At 40.8% G+C, this 19,963-nt stretch overlaps 1 protein-coding gene across 1 annotated transcript; it reads right to left on the bottom strand.

Moving 5' to 3' along the window:
- Positions 1-15,686: 15,686 nt before the first annotated feature.
- cnpy4 (canopy FGF signaling regulator 4) lies at positions 15,687-17,887 on the bottom strand. The gene is made up of 6 exons (XM_023973364.2): positions 17,710-17,887; positions 17,406-17,532; positions 17,071-17,167; positions 16,792-16,914; positions 16,579-16,696; positions 15,687-16,426 (listed from the first exon to the last, which is right to left on the bottom strand). The coding sequence occupies exons 1-6, from the start codon at positions 17,792-17,794 to the stop codon at positions 16,317-16,319; spliced, it is 660 nt and encodes a 219-aa protein (XP_023829132.1). The 5' UTR covers positions 17,795-17,887; the 3' UTR covers positions 15,687-16,316.
- Between the last annotated feature and the right edge of the window lie 2,076 nt (positions 17,888-19,963).

The following is a 19,963-nucleotide window of genomic DNA, read 5'->3' as shown; positions in this document are numbered from 1 at the left end:
AACAGCAACTCTTTGTTAAGGGTTTCAGTGATTTCATTAGCTGTAGTTGCTGATGCGTATATGGTTGAATCATCAGCATACATGCTTTGTTTAATGCCAGTGACAGGTCATTGGTAAAAATAGAAAAGAGTACAGGGTCTAGAGAGCTGCCCTGCGGTACACCACACCGTGCTTCTACACCTGCATTGCTTGCTGTTTGGGGTTTTAGGCTGGGTTTCTGTACAGCACTTCGAGATATTAGCTGATGTACGAAGGGCTATATAAAATGAACTTGATTTGATTTGATTCTCTTCACGGATGAATTCCGGTTTCAACGGTACAGGGCAGATGGCAGACAGCGTGTATGGCGTCGTGAGGGCGAGTGGTTTGCGTTGTGAACAGAGTGCCCTATGGAGGCGGTGGGGTTATGGTATGGTCAGGCATAAACTATAGACAACGAACACAATTGCATTTTTTTGATGGCAATTTGAATACAGAGATAACTTGATGAGATCCAGAGGCCCATTGTCGTGCCATTCATCCGCTGCCATCACCTCATGTTTCAGCCAGATAATGCACAGCCCCATGTCACAAGGATCCATACACAATTCCTGGATGATGAAAATGTCCCAGTTCTTCCTTGGCCTGCATACTCATCAGACATGTCCCCCATTGAGCATGGTTGGGATGCTCTGGATCAACGTGTACGACAGCATTCCAGTTCCCGCCAATATCCAGCAACTTAGCACAGGCCACAATCAACAGCCTGGTCACACCAGATACTGACTGGTTTTCTGATCCACGCCCCTACTCTTTTTTTTAAGGTATCTGTGACCAACTGATGCATATCTGTATTCCCAGTCATGTAAAATCCATAGATTAGTGCCTAATTAATTTATTTCAATTGACTGATTTCCATATATGCAAACAGTTGGATATTCACACAGCGGGAATATATACATAGCCAGAGAGAAATAGAAGGGTTAGGCACTTAAAATGTATGGCCATCTCTCATGCCTGGTTACAGATGTTGTCTGATCTAAAAAGGCACAGTTACAAGGCTGTAAATCAAAGTGCACATATACAAACCTCGAGAAACTTGTCAATTGTGCCCTGTAATTCAGCAGTACAATTGAAGGTTATACATTGCAGCGGTAATATAAAAACAATATAAACCTTGCTGATACACATACTGAGTATACAGCAACGATAATTACCTTAATTCTTATTACAAATATGTCAATATGGCTGCAGTCCCGGTAACGGGACCGATATGACAACAGCCAGTCCAAGTGCAGGGCGCCAAATTCAAAACAACAGAAATCTCATAATTAAAATTCCTCAGACATACATGTGTCTTATATCATTTTAAAGGTAATCTTGTTGTTAATCCCACCAAAGTGTCCGATTTCAAATAGGCTTTTCAGCGAAAGCACTACAAACGATTATGTTAGGTCACCACAAAACCACAATAAGCATAGACATTTTTTCCAGCTATAGATAGCTTCACAAAAACCAGAATAGAGATTAAATGAATCACTAACCTTCGATTATTTTCATCAGATGACACTCATAGGACTTCATGTTACACAATACATGCATGTTTTGTTTGATTAAATTCATATTTATATAAAAAAAATCTGAGTTTACATTGAAGCAACTAGATTCACTAAATGCAAAAATATCAAGTGACTTTGCATAGCCCATCGTTTCAACATAAATACTCATCATAAATATAGATGATAATACAAGTTATACACATTGAATCATAGATATACCTCTCCTTAATGCAACCGCTGTGTCAGATTTCAAAAAAACTTTACGGAAAAAGAAATGCACGCTATAATCTGAGACGGCGCTCAAAAGTAAAATACCACAGCTGCAAAGATGGCGTGTAGGTAGGCGTCACCATAAACAATAAAATACATGATAAATATCCCCTTACCTTTGAAAGCACATCAGGAATCCCAGGTCCACAATAAATGTTTGTTTTGTTCGAAAAAATCCGTTATTTATGTCCAATTGTTAGCGCGTTTGGTAAACATGTCCAAACGCTGATTCTGGTCAGCTTCATATCGGACAAAAACTTCAAAATGTGATATTACCGGTCGAAGAAACATTTCAAACTAAGTACTGAATCAATCATTAGGATGTTTTTAACATATAGCTTCAATAAAGTTCCAACCGGAGTATTCTTTGTTCTCTTCGTTGGTTTTGGTTTACTGTTCCTACCATCAAGCCCATGCTTATTGTGAAGACAAACTTCAACCTCCCCTGCCAGGAGTTCATGGAGAAGCTGGCCACAGACAGAGCAATCCTGAAGAAATAATTTATTCTGAGAAATATACAGATTAGGTTGGTATAAGTATATTATGTAGTTACCAATCTCATCATCTTATTTCTTTATTATGTTGTTAAGTATTTCACATAGACTATTGTCTGTTTTTTCAATTTTGCTCATGTTTTCTTCTGCTCTTATTCTACCCAGACTACCAGGACCACTGAATGGCTGTTCAGATCGGACAGTTCTGTCTTGTCTGTAGTGCTTCCGTAATATAGTTGTTTTCTCTGTCTATCACAGCGTGCCTGTTAGACTACATACATGAAACCGGAGTTGTCCTTTTTTTATTTCATAGATAATAACATTGGATATTTTAATGATATATTACCCGCCAAACTGGAAATGTTCCCGGTTTTCATTTCAGAAATCTGGTCACCTTATCCTATGCTGTAGGTTCACTTCATCCCCTACCTACACTACTACTTATTGTTTTGCAATGACTATCACATACATTCAGTATAGAATTATCTTTCTAACCAATAGGCAGCAGCTTTGGCTGTTATTTAGCTAGTTAGCTTCCTAGCTAGCTGATAATCACCTAGTTTGCCATGTCAATAGCCTGCTTTAATAACAGAATACCAAATAACTACCTACTTCAATTTCAATATTGAAATCGTAGTTGATTAGCTAGCTAGTTGGTTAGCCAGTTTCTCTACAGAAAAACGTACCTCTATTTTTGTCAGCCATCGTTCACCATCCCTTTTCATCTCTTTTGCGTCCCCTTTCATATCAATCCAGGTAGGAGAGCAGTCAAGCTGTGATTGGTCCAAAAACCTGACCAATTGTGTTTCAGCAGACTGCTACAGGCTATGTTCATTGGCTGTAATTCTCCATTAAATTATAGTTAGCAGTTGCGAGAGCAAAATAGATTTTAAGGACAAACTGGAAAATTGGTGTGAGGGAGAAAAGACATTCGTGTGAGGAGGCAGCGTATTTGTGAGTGCAGTAATTTCTGAGTCTTGACATGTAATAAGTACTTCTTAAGGCGAACAAAAATAACTTCCCAAATTAATTTACTGTGTGTGGAAATGCAGTTATGCTTGCTCAAAGTCATACTTGCAAGCTCAAGTTTAATTTGCACACACCACATTGGCCTGCGCTCGCAGCACCAGTCTTCTGCTCGCTCAACCACAGTTCTTATTTCTCAACTGAAGTGTTTGCTCATGCACTGATGTTTCATCTTGCCATCTCGTGCCCGTTTGACTATGGAATCAGAATTGACATCATTGTTAAAACTTCAAAGTCTAAGCCGTGATAAAATATTGAATTTGACTTTACAGCCCATACAAACGCCCATAGAAACACATTGAATAACATCCATAAATGGTAACAACAAAATAGCATGATCATTACACAGGTGCACCTTGTGCTGGGGACAATAAAAGGCCACTCTAAAATGTGCAGTTTTGTCACAACACAATGCCACAGATGTCTCAAGTTGTGGGAGCGTGCAATTCGCATGCTGACTGCCGGAATGTCCACCAGAGCTGTAGCCAGAGAATTGAATGTTAATTTCTCTACCATAAGCATCGTTTTAGAGAATTTGGCAGTACGTCCAACCGGCCTCACAACTGCAGCCCAGGACCTCCACATCCACATCATTCTGATTAGCTGGGCCTGGATCCCAGGTGGGTGGGCCTAGCTCCCAAGTGGGTGGGCCTATACCCTCCCAGGCCCACCTATGGCTGTGCAATCATGCTAAATAATTTCAATTTAAAATCGTTGAAATTGTTGTGTTTATATTTTTGTTCAGTATAACTCCATTTTACAGTCTCTCTCCGTGTTTTCATAATTTTCCTGTCAATTCGCAAGGAGTGGTGGAAAAAGTATTAAATTGTCATACTTGAGTAAAAGTAAAGATACCTTAATAGAAATTGTCTCAAGTAAAAGTCACCAAGTAAAATACTACTTGAGTAAAAGTCTAAAAGTATTTTGTTTTAAATATACTTAAGTATCAAAAGTCAATGGAATTGCTAAAATGTACTTAAGTATCAAAAGTAAAAGTATAACCATTTCAAATTCCTTATATTAAGCAAACCTGACAGATAGCCAGGGGCGGATAGTCAGGGGCACACTCCTACACATAGACATAATTTACAGACTATGCATTTGTGTTTAGTGAGTCCGCCATATCAGAGACAGTAGGGATGACCAGGGATGTTCTGTGTGTAAATTGGATAATTTTCCTGTCAAAATGTAAGAAGTACTTTTGGGTGTCAGGGAAAATGTATGGAGTAAAAAGTACATAATGTTCTATAGGAATGTTATGAAGTAAAATCTTTCAAAAATAGAAATAGTAAAGTAAAGTACAGATACCCAAAAACTACTTAAGTTGTATTTTTACTGAAGTACTTTACACCACTGTTTTAACAGGTGTGCCTTGTTAATTTGTGGAATTTCTTTCCTTTTTAATGCGTTTGAGCCAATCAGTGCTGTTGTGACAAGGTAGGATTGGTATACAGAAGATAGCCCTATTTGGTAAAAGACCAAGTCCATATTATGGCAAGAACAGCTCAAATAAGCAGAGAAACAACAGTCCATCATTACTTTAAGACATGAAGGTCAGTCAATCCATAACATTTCAAGAACTTTGAAAGTTTCTTCAAGTGCAGTTGCAAAAACCATCAAGCGCTATGAGTAAACTGGCTCCCATGAGGACCGCCACAGGAATGGAAGACCCAGAGTTACCTCTGCTGCAGAGGATACGTTCATTAGTTCAAGTAACAGACACATCTCAACATCAACTGTTCAGAGGAGACTGTGTGAATAAGGCCTTCACGGTCAAATTGCTGCAAAGATTTTTTTTTTTAAGTACATTCAAGCAGCTCTCCTGTGAAGTCGTGACTGGCGACACACGCCTAGTTTCCTGATTTGGGTCACATTTGGAGTAACTGTCAACCATTACCAACATATATTTTTTCATTTTACAGGCAGGCATGTGAACAAAATCTATTTGCATATTTACCAAAGGGCCCCAAGGGACCAGTAATTCCCCCTTTGGACACATGACTCACATTGTGATTCATGCATCCAAAAAACAACAACCCTCACAATAAATCAGTATTAACACCACATACAAATATTCAATAACAGGTGGGTCATGTGTGGGTGCTGGCGGTAACCAAAAAAGTGTTAAACAAATCAAAATATATTATATATATGAGATTCTTCAAAGTAGCCAGCACTATTCGGTACTAAAAACATTTACTTGGATCTACTTCTATTCTCTACACAGTTCCATGTAATGGAATCAGATGATTGTTTTAGATGATATTACTTTCTTACTTAAGTCCCTGGTGTTACCAAAACGATACAATTGAGTAATAATAATTGGAAATTGTCAAACATTTCTCTTATTCAATTATTCATACCTCTGTCCCAGATTTTCCCACTGTGTCCCTTACAGCCTGTTTGAGTTCAGTGAGTACTACTTATTTTCCACAGGAAGCTTATCTCTAACCCAAACACCAGATGGCAGCCTCTAATATAATGTCCCAAGACTCAATCCCTCTGTTCATCATGTGACCTTGTATTGAAGCATTTACTTCTTCAAATTACTAAAACATTGCATTATTAGTGATAGACAGGGCTCTAACTCCTCTAGCTCCACAATGAGATAGCCAGCCTGCCAGCTTAGTGGAGTCTGCCACGAGCACAGTCGGTGTAGTCAGCTCAGCTATCCACATTGAGACCGAGTCTGTGCCTCGATCTAGGTTGAGCAAAACTAAACATGGCGGCGTTCGCCTTAGCAATCTCGCTGGAATAAAGACCTCCTCCATTCCTGTCATTATTGAACGAGATTGTGATATCTCACATCTCAAAATAGGGCTACTTAATGTTAGATCCCTCACTTCCAAGGCAGTTATAGTCAATGAACTAATCACTGATCATAACCTTGATGTGTTTAGCCTGACTGAAACAAGGCTTAAGCCTGATGAATTTACTGTGTTAAATTAGGCCTTTCCTCCTGGTTACACTAGTGACCATATCCCCCGCAAATTCTGCAAGGACGGAGGTGCTGCTAACATTTACGATAGCAAATTTCAATTTACAAAATAAAAAAGACTGTTTTCATCTTTTGAGCTTCTAGTCATGAAATCTATGCAGCCTACTCAATCACTTGTTATAGCTACTGTTTACAGGCCTCATGGGCCGTATAGAGTGTTCCTCACTGAGTTCCCTGAATACCTATCGGACCTTGTAGTTATGGCAGATAATATTCACATTTTTGGAAAAGTCCACAGACCCTCTCCAAAAGGGTTTCGGAGCCACTCAGTGGGTTTTGTCCAACATGTCTCCGGACCTACTCACTGCCACAGTCATACTCTGGACCTAGTTTTGTCCTGTGGAATAAATATTGTTTTTCCTCATAATCCTGGACCACCAATTTATTACGTTTGCAATCGCAACAAATAATCTGCTTAGACCCCAACCAAGGATCATCAAAAGCCGTGCTATAAATTCCCAGACAACCCAAAGATTCCTAGATGCCCTTCCAGACTCCCTCCACCTACCCAAGGACGTCGGAGTACAAAAATTGGTTAACCACCTGAGGAACTAAATGTAACCTTGCGTAATACCCTAGATGCAGTCGCACCCTAAAAACAAAAAAACATTTGTCATAAGAAACTAGCTACCTGGTATACAGAAAATACCCGAGCCCTGAAGCAAGCTTCCAGAAAATTGGAACGGAAATGGCACTCCACCAAACTGGAAGTCTGTACAATATCGAAGAGCCCTCACTGCTGCTCGATCATCCTATTTTTCCAACTTCATTTAGGAGAATAAGAACAATCCAAAATGTATTTTTGATACTGTCGCAAAGCGAACTAAAAAGCATTCCCCAAGAGAGGATGGCTTTCACTTTAGCAGTGATAAATTCATGAACTTTGACGAAAAGATCATGATCATTAGACTCCTCTTTAATTCGGCGTATTTCTCCAAAGCTCAGTTGTCCTGAGTCTGCACAACACTGCCAGGCCCTAGGATCAAGGGAAACACTCATGTTTTTTTAATCCTATATCTTTTGACACATTCATGAAAATAGTAATGGCCTTAAAGCTGCATACTGGACCCTATTCCAACTGAACTACTGAAAGAGCTGCTTCCTGTGCCTGGCCTTCCTATGTTGAACATAATAAACGGCTCCCTATCCACCGGATGTGTACCAAACTCACTAAAAGTGGCAGTAATAAAGCCTCTCTTGAAAAAGCCAAACCTTGACCCAGAAAATATTTAAAAAACTATCGTCCTAAATCGTATCTCCCATTCCTCTCAACATTTTTGAAAATGCTGTTGTGCAGCAACTCACTGCTTTCCTGAAGACAATGTATACAAAACACTTCAGTCTGGTTTTAGACCCAATCATAGCACTGAGACTGCACACGTGAAGGTAGTAAATTACCTTTCATACATTGTTGCTTTATCGAATATAGTAACACAGTATACTATTCATTTCTCTTAATACTTTTTACACCACTTACATACGTCTGCAAGTTGTATATTATTATACTTTTTTAGCATCCATAGTATATATGGTCCCTATAGCATCATAGTCCCTCAGCATCCATAGTATCAATAGTTTATATAGTCATAAATGCTATGGTCTCTATAGACTCTATAGTCTTGCCGCTTCCCATACATATAGTTGTCGTGGTTCTCTGACCACGTAGACAGTTCTCATAAATGTCTACAATAACACCTTGCGCTATTTTCAGTGGTTCTCAGACCACGTAGACACTTCTCACATAAATTCCTACAGACAATTGTCAGTGGGGCCTCTACTGCCCTCACTCTAGCCTTTTTCTAAGACTAGTGGTACCCTTCGTCTTTATATTTAGTTGTATTGGTTTTATGATTTTTATTTAATTGTATTTTTTACCTACTGAAATCAGTTGTCGTGTCCCTCAATTGCTCGGGGATGATGTGTCTACTGGGCCGCTCACAGTAAGGGAAGGGTCGAGTCCGTCTGTCTTTTGGTCAGACGGGAATTTCCCTAATGCTTCATAAAATGCGCCACCGGTTTTCCTCGCAGACCCTCACTGGAAAGCTCCACAGGCAGATTCAATCAACCCTTTTTGTGATGCCAAATTGTCGTGGAAATTCTACACATGGAAACTCAAAGTCAATCTTAAATTAATCATTGTTTATTAACAGCATGCTGGAGAGGTAACAGTCAAACTTAGATGCATAAAGTACCGGTCTGAAGTGAGCAGTCCCATTAGTTCTCTTATATACTGCTTACACAGACAAGTTATATTTGCATGATTTAGCTTATTCATTATTCATAATTAATTAATCATTAACGTTTGGTTCATGCATGTGATCGACCAATACTGGTTCATGCATGTGACAGACCAATCTCTCCAAGCTGAGACCTTGAAACTGAGATATCCCTATCCCAAGGTTCTGGGCGTACTGCCGAATTGCAGATACTGATAGTGAGGATTCCTCCCATGCACGTTCATTCAGTGACTTGCATGAACACAGAAATTGGTTATTAGAAAAGCACAAACATAACATTTTCCATCACACTCTGCCAAAACGTCATTCCAAAACCTCGTATGAAGATGACATAACATTACCATACAACAGAGTTCTCTTCAACCTGAGAGGAAAGGGAATTGCAACAGTGAATTTATTAGAACGTCAGGGGTAACAATCTTACCGTGGCTGTCAGTACCTGTGAGATCCCCCCCCCCCTCATTTTTTATATTCTGTTTCATACATTTAATGTGAGACTCACCTGTATCCACGTGCCACAGGCTTTGACAGGAAACTGGTAGATGGCAAAGGCTGCTGTGGTGTCAACAGGGCTGCAGATGTTATCATCGTCTCCTCCCTCTCCTCCAAGTAGACTGACAGTGGACAAGTCCAGATGAGTTTCAGTGATGGCCACCACAACCCCAAACTGACCATCCCTGGTGCAGTGGAGAGTCTGAGCGTGAGAGATACTAGCAACTTTATGTGATAGGTAGGCCTAGTTCAGATCTCTGAAAAATTCAATTGGACATCCAAACAGCCAACACAAATCCATATAGCCCTAAACATTCACTAAAACAAGATGTCAAGTTCTACCATCAGATCACAATTGAATGTAAACAGCATATTAGGACTACCAGCATTCCCATAATAACACAGTTCCCTGTCAAAACAACAGCTCAGACTCAGTCAGTCAAATGTGCAGTGCCTTATAAAAGAATTCAGACCCCCTGACTTTCTCCACATTTTGTTAAATTACAGCCTTATTCCACACCTCAATGGGTCAATGAGGCGAAGGCTTCTTTCACAACTGGCTGCATGATTATTGCAGCGCAATGGGTGTAACTTTTGTTCACTATTTCGATACTTTTTGGAAACAAAACACGTTTTATAAGCATTATAAAGCTGCGTTGAGACAATGACTTATCAATGACCCAAGCCCAGCTCAGTTAATCCCTACCATTGTGATGCTGAGTTGTCATAATGCTTCAGCAAATGTCAATTATCCCAGGGGCGTTGGTAGACACAATGTAAGTAATCTAATTTCTGTTCCTCTAACTGCCCTGAAGGCCTCTGCTGATCCTACAGCTATTGTATACAGTAATCATGTGCCTATGAACCAGATTTATACTATTAACACTGAGGCGGTGTGCCCTAGTAGGAAATCCACCGTGTGCAGCTCACCCTGCACTAAACTAAATAAAAATGTGTATATTTACTTCTGCTAAGCTTCCCAGTAAAGCAATGAAAACAAGCAAGCATCCCAGAAAAGTGCTCAAAATAAACTACATATGCTGACGTGGGCTAAGAAACAAGGTTCATGAAATCAATCATTTGCTATTAACAGATGACATTCATATTCTATCTATCTCTAAAACTCACTTAGATAATACATTTGATGATACAGTAGTAGCAATACAAGGTTATAACATTTATAGAAAATACAGAAATGCCAATGGTGGAGGTGTTGCTGTTTATATTCAGAACCACATTCCTGTAAAGCTTAGAGAGGAGCTCATGTTAAATACTGTTGAAGTAATATGTCTACAGGTTCATCTGCCTCACCTAAAGCCCATTCTTGTGGGAAGCTGCTATAGACCACCAAGTACTAACAGTCAGTTTCTGGATAACGTGTGAAATGCTTGATAATGTAATGCGATATCAACAGAGAGATATATTTTCTGGGTGATTTAAATATTGACAGGTTTTCAACATGCTGCCCACTCAAGAAAAAGCTTCAAACTTTTAACCAGTGCCTGCAACCTGGTTCAGGTTATCAGTCAATCTGACAGGGTAGTTACAAACAGCACAGGAATGAAATCATCAACATGTATTGATCACATCTTTACTAATGCTACAGAAATTAGCTTGAAAGCTAATTTCATCCATCGGATGTAGTGATCACAATATAGTAGCAATATCTAGGCAAAACAAAGTTCCAAAGGCTGGAGCTAATATAGTGTATAAGAAGTCATACATTAAGTTTTGTAGTGATTCCTATGTTGATGTAAATAATATGTGTTGGTCCGTGGTGTGTAATGAGGAGCAAACAGACGCTTGCACTTGACACATTTATGAAATTGCTTATTCCAGTTACTAAAAAGCATTCGCCCATTATGAAAATGACTGTAAACACTGAAAACCCTGTGGCTTGATGAGGAATTTAACAATTGTATGGTTGAGAGGGATGAGGCTAAAGGAATGGCAAATAAGTCTGGCTGCACAACCGATTGGCAAACGTATTGCAAATTGAGAAATTCATGTGATTTATCTGAATAACAAGAAGAAACTACACTATGAAACAAAGTTAAGTGGTATAAAAAGCTTTGGAGCACCTAAAATGACATTTTGGGAAAACAGGCAAACTCAGCTCCATCATTCATTGAATCAGCTCATTCATCACAAAACCGACTGATATTGCCAACTATTTTAATGTTTTTTTAATTGGCAAGATTTGCAAATTTAGGCATGACATGCCAGCAACAAACGCTGACACTATACATCCAAGTATATCTGACCAAATTATGAAAGACAAGCATTTTCATTCTGAATTCCGTAAAGTGAGTGTGGAAGAGGTGAAAAAAGTATTGTATATCAACAATGACAAGCCACCAGGGTATGACAACTTGGATTGAAAATTATGGAGGATAATAATGGATGATATTGCCTCTCCTATTTGCCATATTTTCACTTTAAGCCTACTAGAAAGTGTGTGCCCCCAGGCCTGGAGGGAAGCAAAAATAATTCCGCTAACTAAGAACAGTAAACACCCTTTTACTGGTTCAAATAGCCAACCAATCAGCCTGTTACCAACCCTTAGTAAACATTTGGGGGATTTTTTGTTGTTGACCAGATACAGTGCTATTTTACAGTAAACAAATTGACAAGACTTTCAGCAAGCTTATATGGAAGGACATTCAACAAGCACAACACTTACACAAATGACTGATGATTGGCTGAGAGAAATTGATGATAAAAATATTGTGGGTGCTGTTTTGTTAGACTTCAGTGCAGCTTTTGACATTATCGATCATAGTCTGCTGCTGGAAAAATATGTGTTATGGCTTTACACCCCCTTCTATATTGTGGATAAAGAGTTACCTGTCTAAAATAACACAGAGGGTGTTATTTAATGGAAGTCTCGCCAACATAATCCAGGTAGAATCAGGAACCTTTACTAACAACATGCCACTGCCTTTGAGGAAAGCCAGAGTGTCTATGTATGCGGATGACTCAACACTATACACGTCAGCTACTACAGCAACTGAAATGACTACAACACTTAAAGAGCTGCAGTTGATTTTGGAATGGGTGGCAAGGAATAAGTTAGTCCAAATTTTTCTAATCTAACAGCATTGTATTTGGGACAAATCGTTCACTAAACCCTAAACCTCAACTAAATCTTAGCAGCAGCTAATGGGGATCCATAATAAATACAAATACACATTGTGGTTAACCGAAAAACTGTCATAATTTTGCCAAAACTTAAAGGACCATCAGCACCAAGAGCCAAACGCTGAGCCAACAGGGTGCACTTTGCATCATCAATTAACTTGGTGAAAAGTTAGCGCTTCTTCTTCTTCAAAGTTTAATTGGCGAAATACATCCAAAAAAGATGTTTCGCTGCCACCTACTAAAAATAAATCAGTATTTGCAGAAAAAATAACTCAAGTCAATATACTCCTTCAGTCAAATGTACTCAGATCCTTACACAGGTTCTGGGGCCTGAGAGGAGAAAGCATTGTCAGACAGTGTTTCAGCAGTGAAATCCTGGATATCCAAGAACATTTGACCTGCTTTCACAATGATTTCCAGGTTCTTCGATTTTTTTGTTAGTTTGTCCTGTACAATTAATCACCTTTGCAATAAACGCAACAAAATCAACCTTCACAATTAAGTGTTTCAGGATCTCTCAACTGACTGACATCCACATAGTGTTGGGCATCACCCACTGCCACAGCTTCATCATCTCTACTCGCTGCTTTAACCTTTTTCATTGCCTCTGCATAGGAGAGCTTCTCAACAGCCCTGATCCTTCCTACTTCGACTTCCTTCACCCGAACAGGACACTCAGGGAAGAGCAACAATATTGAGTTTGCAAACACTTGAGATGTGGGCAAATGTTTTACATTTATGACATCGAAGTGGCTTTTGTACATACGTTTGCAATGCATATCTAATATAGTCCTGCTATACATGGGTCGGGAGAGATTCATCCTCAAACATAAATAATACAGGAAGGCTTTCCTCCTCCTTTCCATTCACAGTGCAGGTTAAGCGATGTGAATAAACTATTCCTGGCATGTTCATCTTAAACCATGAAGCCTCAATATCCATCGAGACGCCAGATATGACACCTTTTATCGGTGCCCTACTCCGATAATCATAGCATTCCACTTCATGCGTCGGTCATTTGTGCATCCACAGTGCTTTCTCCTTTTGACACACATGAAATCAACACCATACCACTCCCGGTCACTTTGACTCTACTTCTCCCAATGCACCGTTCACAGTCTTTGTGACCGCAAACGGGTTTCCCACCAAAAACATCCTTGCTCATGAACCGCACTCCAACAAGGAATGAGGCGATATCATACCGAAGCTGATCTTGATTTACAACTAGTCCTTTAAGCTCCATTCTTAGATGTTACAGTATTCCACTCATTTCCTCAATCTATACTCGCGCCAACAGAATCAAGCATCACTTCTGCTTCCTCCATTACTCTCAAACCAGTTAGAGCTTCTTCTTCTTTAGGTTTTATGGCAAACAAGTCTGTGCTTCAGCAATAAAACCTTCCATAGAGATAGCAATTAGTTCCGATTATTAATCAACTAATCAGAATTTTTGGAGATAATGAGTTGACCAATCAGGTGTAGTCTTCTGGCAGGTGCACATGGGACCGATCAGAATAGGGATGATGTCACTTTCTATAAGGCAAAAATATATTTTTTACCACAATGAAAATATTTTCCTAACTTTGTGAAATAAGAATGATCAATGATGTAGCACACAAGTAGTCAACTTCGTCAAAGGCCAATAAACAATTGTGCAGGTAAAGTTCTGTGATCACAATTTGCCCTAGTCGAACTACTCGAATGTTTGCTGTAAAAAAAATACAAAATAAATAATTTGAACACTGCGACTAAGTAGTTGAGAATGGAATTGTTGATTCTGGGTTGAGAAGTTACAGAGAGCCAGGTTCCAACCTTATGAAGATTACTCTTTATAGACCCTTTATTTGAATTCTGGCAACAACGCCTTAGTGTTGTTTCTTAATATGCTTGGCTGTATCTGCTGGGTTCACATAATTTTGGTTGATTTGCAGTACCATCCTCAGGGCCAAAAGCCTGTATAAACACAGGGAGAGAAACAACAGGAGAATACACTATTTCAATTTAGTTTATTTCCTTCAAGAAAAGGCATGTGTAAAATCGTAAATGTTTCCATCATCGTAGACACCTAAACAGAGCTGAATGTTGGATATTTGTGCCGCATAATATTATGGCAGCAAGACTAATAGCGCACCTTCCACAAAAACAAAACACTTGTTGCTCTGGTCTAGGCCAGGGACCCTGACAGATCAATGCAGTTTGAGACAATTTCAAAAAATATACCACAAGATGGCAGCACATTACAAGTTTTCACTTCTCCAGCCAGGTAGCTACACTGACTTTCATTGGATATGCAATTGTACCATTTAAAAAAAATCCAGTATCCCAATGTTCTTGCTCCCTATACAGTAAAAGGCCTGTGAGAAGCTAAATTAAATTCAGATAAATTTCAAGACTCACATGTACACAATGTGATAAGAGTTTATTCAAATTTAAAAACGGTACATATTAGATTTTGGAAACAAAAATGTACCACGAATACAAAACATGGGCACACATCGACAGGATAAAAAGGCTTTCTAATTTCCTATACTTCCCCATCTTAGATAATGCAGTTGGTTTTCAATTTACTTTCATATTGTAGTGTTCTGTAGCATTCTCAGTTTCAACTTACCTACTGAAAAGGGACAGGTGTGTGTAAATTGATGATATTGATTTGATGTAAACTGTAAACAATGACACATCTATGACTATTCAAATGTTGGACACAACCAGATGGCCTCTTGCTCCATAGATACACTACATGACCAAAAATATGTGGACACCTTCGCGTCAAAAATCTCATTCCAAAATCATGTTCATTAATATCGAGTTCTGCTACAAAAGCCTCCACTCTTCTGGAAAGGCTTTCCACTAGATGTTGGAACATTGCTGCAGGGACTTGCTTCCATTCAGCCACAAGAGAATTAGTGAGGACGGGCACTGATGTTGGGCGATACGCCTGGCTCGCTCTCGGCATTCCAAGTAATCCCAAAGATGATCAATGGGGTTGAGGTCAGGGCTCTGTGCAGGCCAGTCAAGTTCTTCCACACCGATCTCAACCAAACCATTTCTGGACCTTGCTTTGTGCACAGGGGCATTGTCATGCTGAAACAGGAAAGAGCCTTCCCAAACTGCAGCCACAATTAGAAGCAAAGAATCTTCTACAATGTCATTGTATGCTGTAGCGTTAAGATTTCCCTTCACTGGAACTAAGGGGCTTAGCCCAAACCAGGAAAAACAGCCCCATACCATTATTCCTCATCCACCAAACTTTACAGTTGACTATGCATTCGGGCAGGTAGCGTTATACTGGCATCCGCCAAACCCAGATTAGACTGTGGAACTGCCAGATGGTAAAGCGTGATTCATCACTCCAGAGAACGCGTTTCCATTGCTCCAGAATTGAATAGCGGCGAGCTTTACACCACCCCAGCCGACGCTTGGCGTGGCGCATGGTGATCCTAGGCTTGTGTGAGGCTGCTCGGCCATGGAAACCCATTTCATGAAGCTCCCAACAAAGTTATTTTACTTATGTTGCCTCCAGAGGTAGTTTGGAACTCAGTAGTGAGTGTTGCAACCGAGGACAGACAATTTAACTTCAGCACTTTGCGTTCCCATTCAGTGGCCTAACACATCGTGGCTGAGCCGTTGTTGCTCCTAGAAATTTGACGAACTGACTTGTTAAAAAGGTAGCAACCTATGACGATGCCATGTTGAAAGTCACTGACCTCTCCAGTAAGGCCATTCTACTGCCAATGTTTGTCTATGGAGATTGCATGACTGTGTGCCCGATTTTATACACCTGTCAACAACGGGTGTGGCTGAAATTGCCGAATCCACTACTTTGAAGGGATGTCCACATAATTTTGTATATAGTGTATAATAGAGTGGTGAAGCACTGTAAGGTTTGGGAGACTTGACTTAGCTCACTTTTAGCTTTCTGAGGAGCAAGACAGGAGGCGGATAGTCGATGCAGAGATAGGAAATGTAATGTTCAGTTGGTTGGTCTGCTACATACAGTATTATTGATGTTGAATGTAACTTTGTAACTATGTTCCACTCCAAATATCTTATGACCATCTGGGAAGGAGGGAGGGGTAGTTCTGTTAGGGAGACTTTCACTCCGCCATTTTGGATGATTTCACAGTTCTCCTGCGTCATGAGTCTTCCCTCCTCCCTCTCCTTCGCTTGCTACCTGCACTTTGGATCCCTTCTTTCCCATGTCACCCTTCCAAACCTCCTGTAGACATTCTGAGGGAGAGAGAGCGGGAAAACCCAGGTAAGTGTTTAACTCTATGTGAGCACGTGTATGTTGTGTTTGCCACTATTCAAGTGTCTTGAGTGAGTGTGTGCTTTAGGTATACGTTTGCAAGTGTGTATGCTATAGTGTGTGTGTGTCCTACCTTGCTCGGAGGTCTTGAGAATGTGTGTCTCACACAGGAAGCGTTCCAGCCTCTCCTCCTGATGGTGGAAGTACCAGTCCTCCACAACCTCCTCATACTGCTCTAGCATCGTCTCACACTGAAACAAGCCAACACCCACTTATTGTCATGAACACGCACAACACTCTGCCTGTAAAGCTGTATGTTGATGTGTAAACACACACGGGTATGTACCTGTTTCTTCATGTCGGACACCTCCACTGAGGGTTCGTCCCAGAGTTCATAGGGCAGCCCCAACTCCACCTTCACCCCCTTATGGACCAGGTTCTTCAGAGTGGCCATGGTCTGACTGGTACCCTAAAACACACAAAGATGATTAGTTGACTCAGGTGTGTTAGTACTGGGCTGGAACAAAATCCTGCATGCCATGTGGGTCCACAGGACCAGGATTGAAGAACACTGTTCTGAAGCATGACCATTGGTTAAACTGCGAAGATGGAGAGGTGTGAGGACCTTGGCGTATCGGAGGCTGCCAGGTCTCTCAGCATGGACGCTGTACTGTAGGATCCCCTCACAGATGTTATCCACTGCCTCCGTCAGACGGGTCTCACTGAAAACAGTTATTTCAAAAATCACAACTACAAAATGAGTGGTCAAACCACTTCAGTCAACAGAGCAGAGCTCAATGAGGCTTGCCTCTCCTTCTCCATAACATAAAGTGGCTCCCTCTCCATTTATCCTTCCCTTCATCGATCTTAAAAGGCCAGTTGACCCATCCTGTTTTATCACATCAACACGGTTGAAGGAGAAGAGGGACACTTTAAAGTACTCGTCCTGGGGTTACTTACGAGGTATTGTATTTGATCTTGCGTCTGCGTTTACCCGTGTCCAGCACTGCTCCTAGCTCCAGAACCTCCTTGGACCGACCCGTCTTCTCCAAGGCTGCTTGGAGCTCCACCGTCAGGAACTTACACACTGTAGGGTTCAGACAGACGGATGTTGTTCAAATGCATTTTAATTTGTTTAGAAACAAAATGCATTCACAGACACTGAATCTCCTAGTTAGTTATCTAGCTAGCTAAGTATACAAAAAAGCTAACGCTGAGCAAGACATCGTCACATTCAATTTGTAACTACTGTAGCTAACGTTACCTTCGCATCGATTGGGCAGTCTTTCGTCCTCGGCTGATATAGCGAAGCTGCACACCCAAAAAAAGCACAAGAGAAAAAGTTCCATTGCAACTTTTCACCAACTTGTTTCCCTAAATCCGTTTACAGACGCCACATCGGCATTTTTCGAGAGACTCACAGCACGCAAATGGCAAGGCGCAGGCGCAGTGTAGTAGTTGAAACTACCCAAAAAGGTATTCACTTAACACAGCCAGAAAGTCATAAATATGGCTGAACCCCGCTATTTCTACAATTTATTTTCATACTATCTTATTTTAGCCCTAACCTTAGCCACACTGATAACCGTATGACTAACCTTAAATTAAGGCCAAAAAGCGATTATTTGTTTTCATACATCTTTACGATGCAGCCAATTGTGACTTTGTGGCTGTGTTATCTAGTGGAAAACACAGAAGAGGAAAGGCGGATCGTGCGATTCCGATTTAGGAAATCTAGTCGAGCGTTGATAAATTCAAACTCAAGGTGGGGAAAGATGTTTAGAGTGGACATTTGTCAAATGTAAACAATACAAAAAAAGATGACCGTGCGTGTATTTTATCTCATAGGGATTGTATGAAGTGAGTTTAGAGCTTTGGAGTCTCAAGGCCCCACTCCCCAGTTAGCAATGAGCACTCTGGCCAGAGAGATAGAGTGCTGTTCCTTTTTAGCCGATTTATCACGCGGCTGCAATGTTCCTGAAGTTCCTGTGCCGTTTTTCTCGCACAGCCTTTGTTTGTCAGTGCTATAATTCAGAGCTAGGGCCTACTATTTATTGACCCCCATGATGAAATCTGGAGGGGCCTGTGGATCTGTCTTCATCCGTTCGTTCGCACATTAGTCACACAGGATATCTCAGCAATGGCCTGATTTTGACCAAACGTGGGTAAATTATGCATCTTACCATTAAGATCCGGCATTTACAAAATTACACTGATTGGCCAGATGGTGGAGCTGTAACAAGAGATTGAAAATGTGAACTTTTGAAAGGTCACGCCCCACATCCCGCTTGACCTAAAGCCATGAAATTCGGTACATACATTGGGGAGAACAAGTATTTGAAACACTGCCGATTTTGCAGGTTTTCCTACTTACAAAGCATGTAGAGGTCTGTCATTTTTATCATAGGTACACTTCAACTGTGAGAGACGGAATCTAAAACAAAAATCCAGAAAATCACATTGTATGATTTTTAAGTAATTCATTTAAAACATTCTAGACCACCTTTACTCCACACAAAGAGACGTGTACAAAGCTCTCCCTCGTCCTCCATTTGGCAAATCTGACCAGAACTCTATCCTCCTGATTCCTGCTTACAAGCAAAAATTAAAGCAGGAAGCACCAGTGACTCGGGCTATAAAAAAGATGAAGCAGATGCTATACTACAGGACTGGCACAGACTGGAATATGCTCTGGGATTCTTCCGATGGCATTGAGGAGTACAGCACATCAGTCACTGGCTTTATCAATAAGTGCATCGAGGACGTCGTCCCCACAGTGACTGTACGTACATACCCCAACCAGAAGCCATGGATTACAGGCAACATTCGCACCGACCTAAGGGGCAGAACTGCCGCTTTCAAGGAGCCGGACTCTAACCCAGAAGCTTATAAGAAATCCTGCTATGCCCTCCGATGAACCATCAAACAGGCAAAGCGCCAATACAGGACTAAGATCAAATTGTACTACACCCGCTCCGTCGCTCGTCGGATGTGGCAGGGCTTGCAAACTATTACAGACTACAAAGGGAAGCACAACCGAGAGCTGCCCAGTGACACGAGCCTACCAGACGAGCTAAATAACTTCTATGCTCGCTTCGAGGCAAGTAACAATAAAACATGCATGAGAGCATCAGCTTTTCCGGATGACTGTGTGATCTCGCTCTCCGCAGCCGATGTGAGTAAGACCTTTAAACAGATCAACATTCACAAGGCTGCTGGACCAGACGGATTACTATGACGTGTACTCCGATCATGCGCTGACCAACTGGCAAGTGTCTTCACTGACATTTTCAACCTCTCCCTGTCTGTGTCTATAATACCAACATGTTTCAAGCAGATCACCATAGTCCCTGTGCCCAATAACACTACGGTAACCTGACTAAATGACTACTGACCCGTAGCACTCACGTCTGTAACTATGAAATGCTTTGAAAGGCTGGTCATGGCTCACATCAACACCATTATCCCAGAAACCCTAGACCCACTCCAATTTCCATACCGCACCAACAGAACCACAG

This window comes from Salvelinus sp. IW2-2015, linkage group LG3, assembly GCF_002910315.2.
Source record: "Salvelinus sp. IW2-2015 linkage group LG3, ASM291031v2, whole genome shotgun sequence".
Classification (NCBI taxonomy): Eukaryota; Metazoa; Chordata; class Actinopteri; order Salmoniformes; family Salmonidae; genus Salvelinus; species Salvelinus sp. IW2-2015.
Note: the sequence above shows the minus strand (reverse complement) of the source record. Positions and strands in the feature narration are given on the sequence as shown.

Bases quoted from the DNA above. Each gene is read 5' to 3' on its own strand.
- cnpy4 (XM_023973364.2), bottom strand. From the start codon at position 17,794: ATGGAACTTTTTCTCTTGTGCTTTTTTTGGGTGTGCAGCTTCGCTATA. The intron at 16,697-16,791 runs GTACATACCCGT...GGCTTGTTTCAG, and splicing joins TGTCCGACATGAAGAAACAG to TGTGAGACGATGCTAGAGCA. The intron at 16,427-16,578 runs GTAGGACACACA...TCTCTCCCTCAG, and splicing joins TCTCAAGACCTCCGAGCAAG to AATGTCTACAGGAGGTTTGG.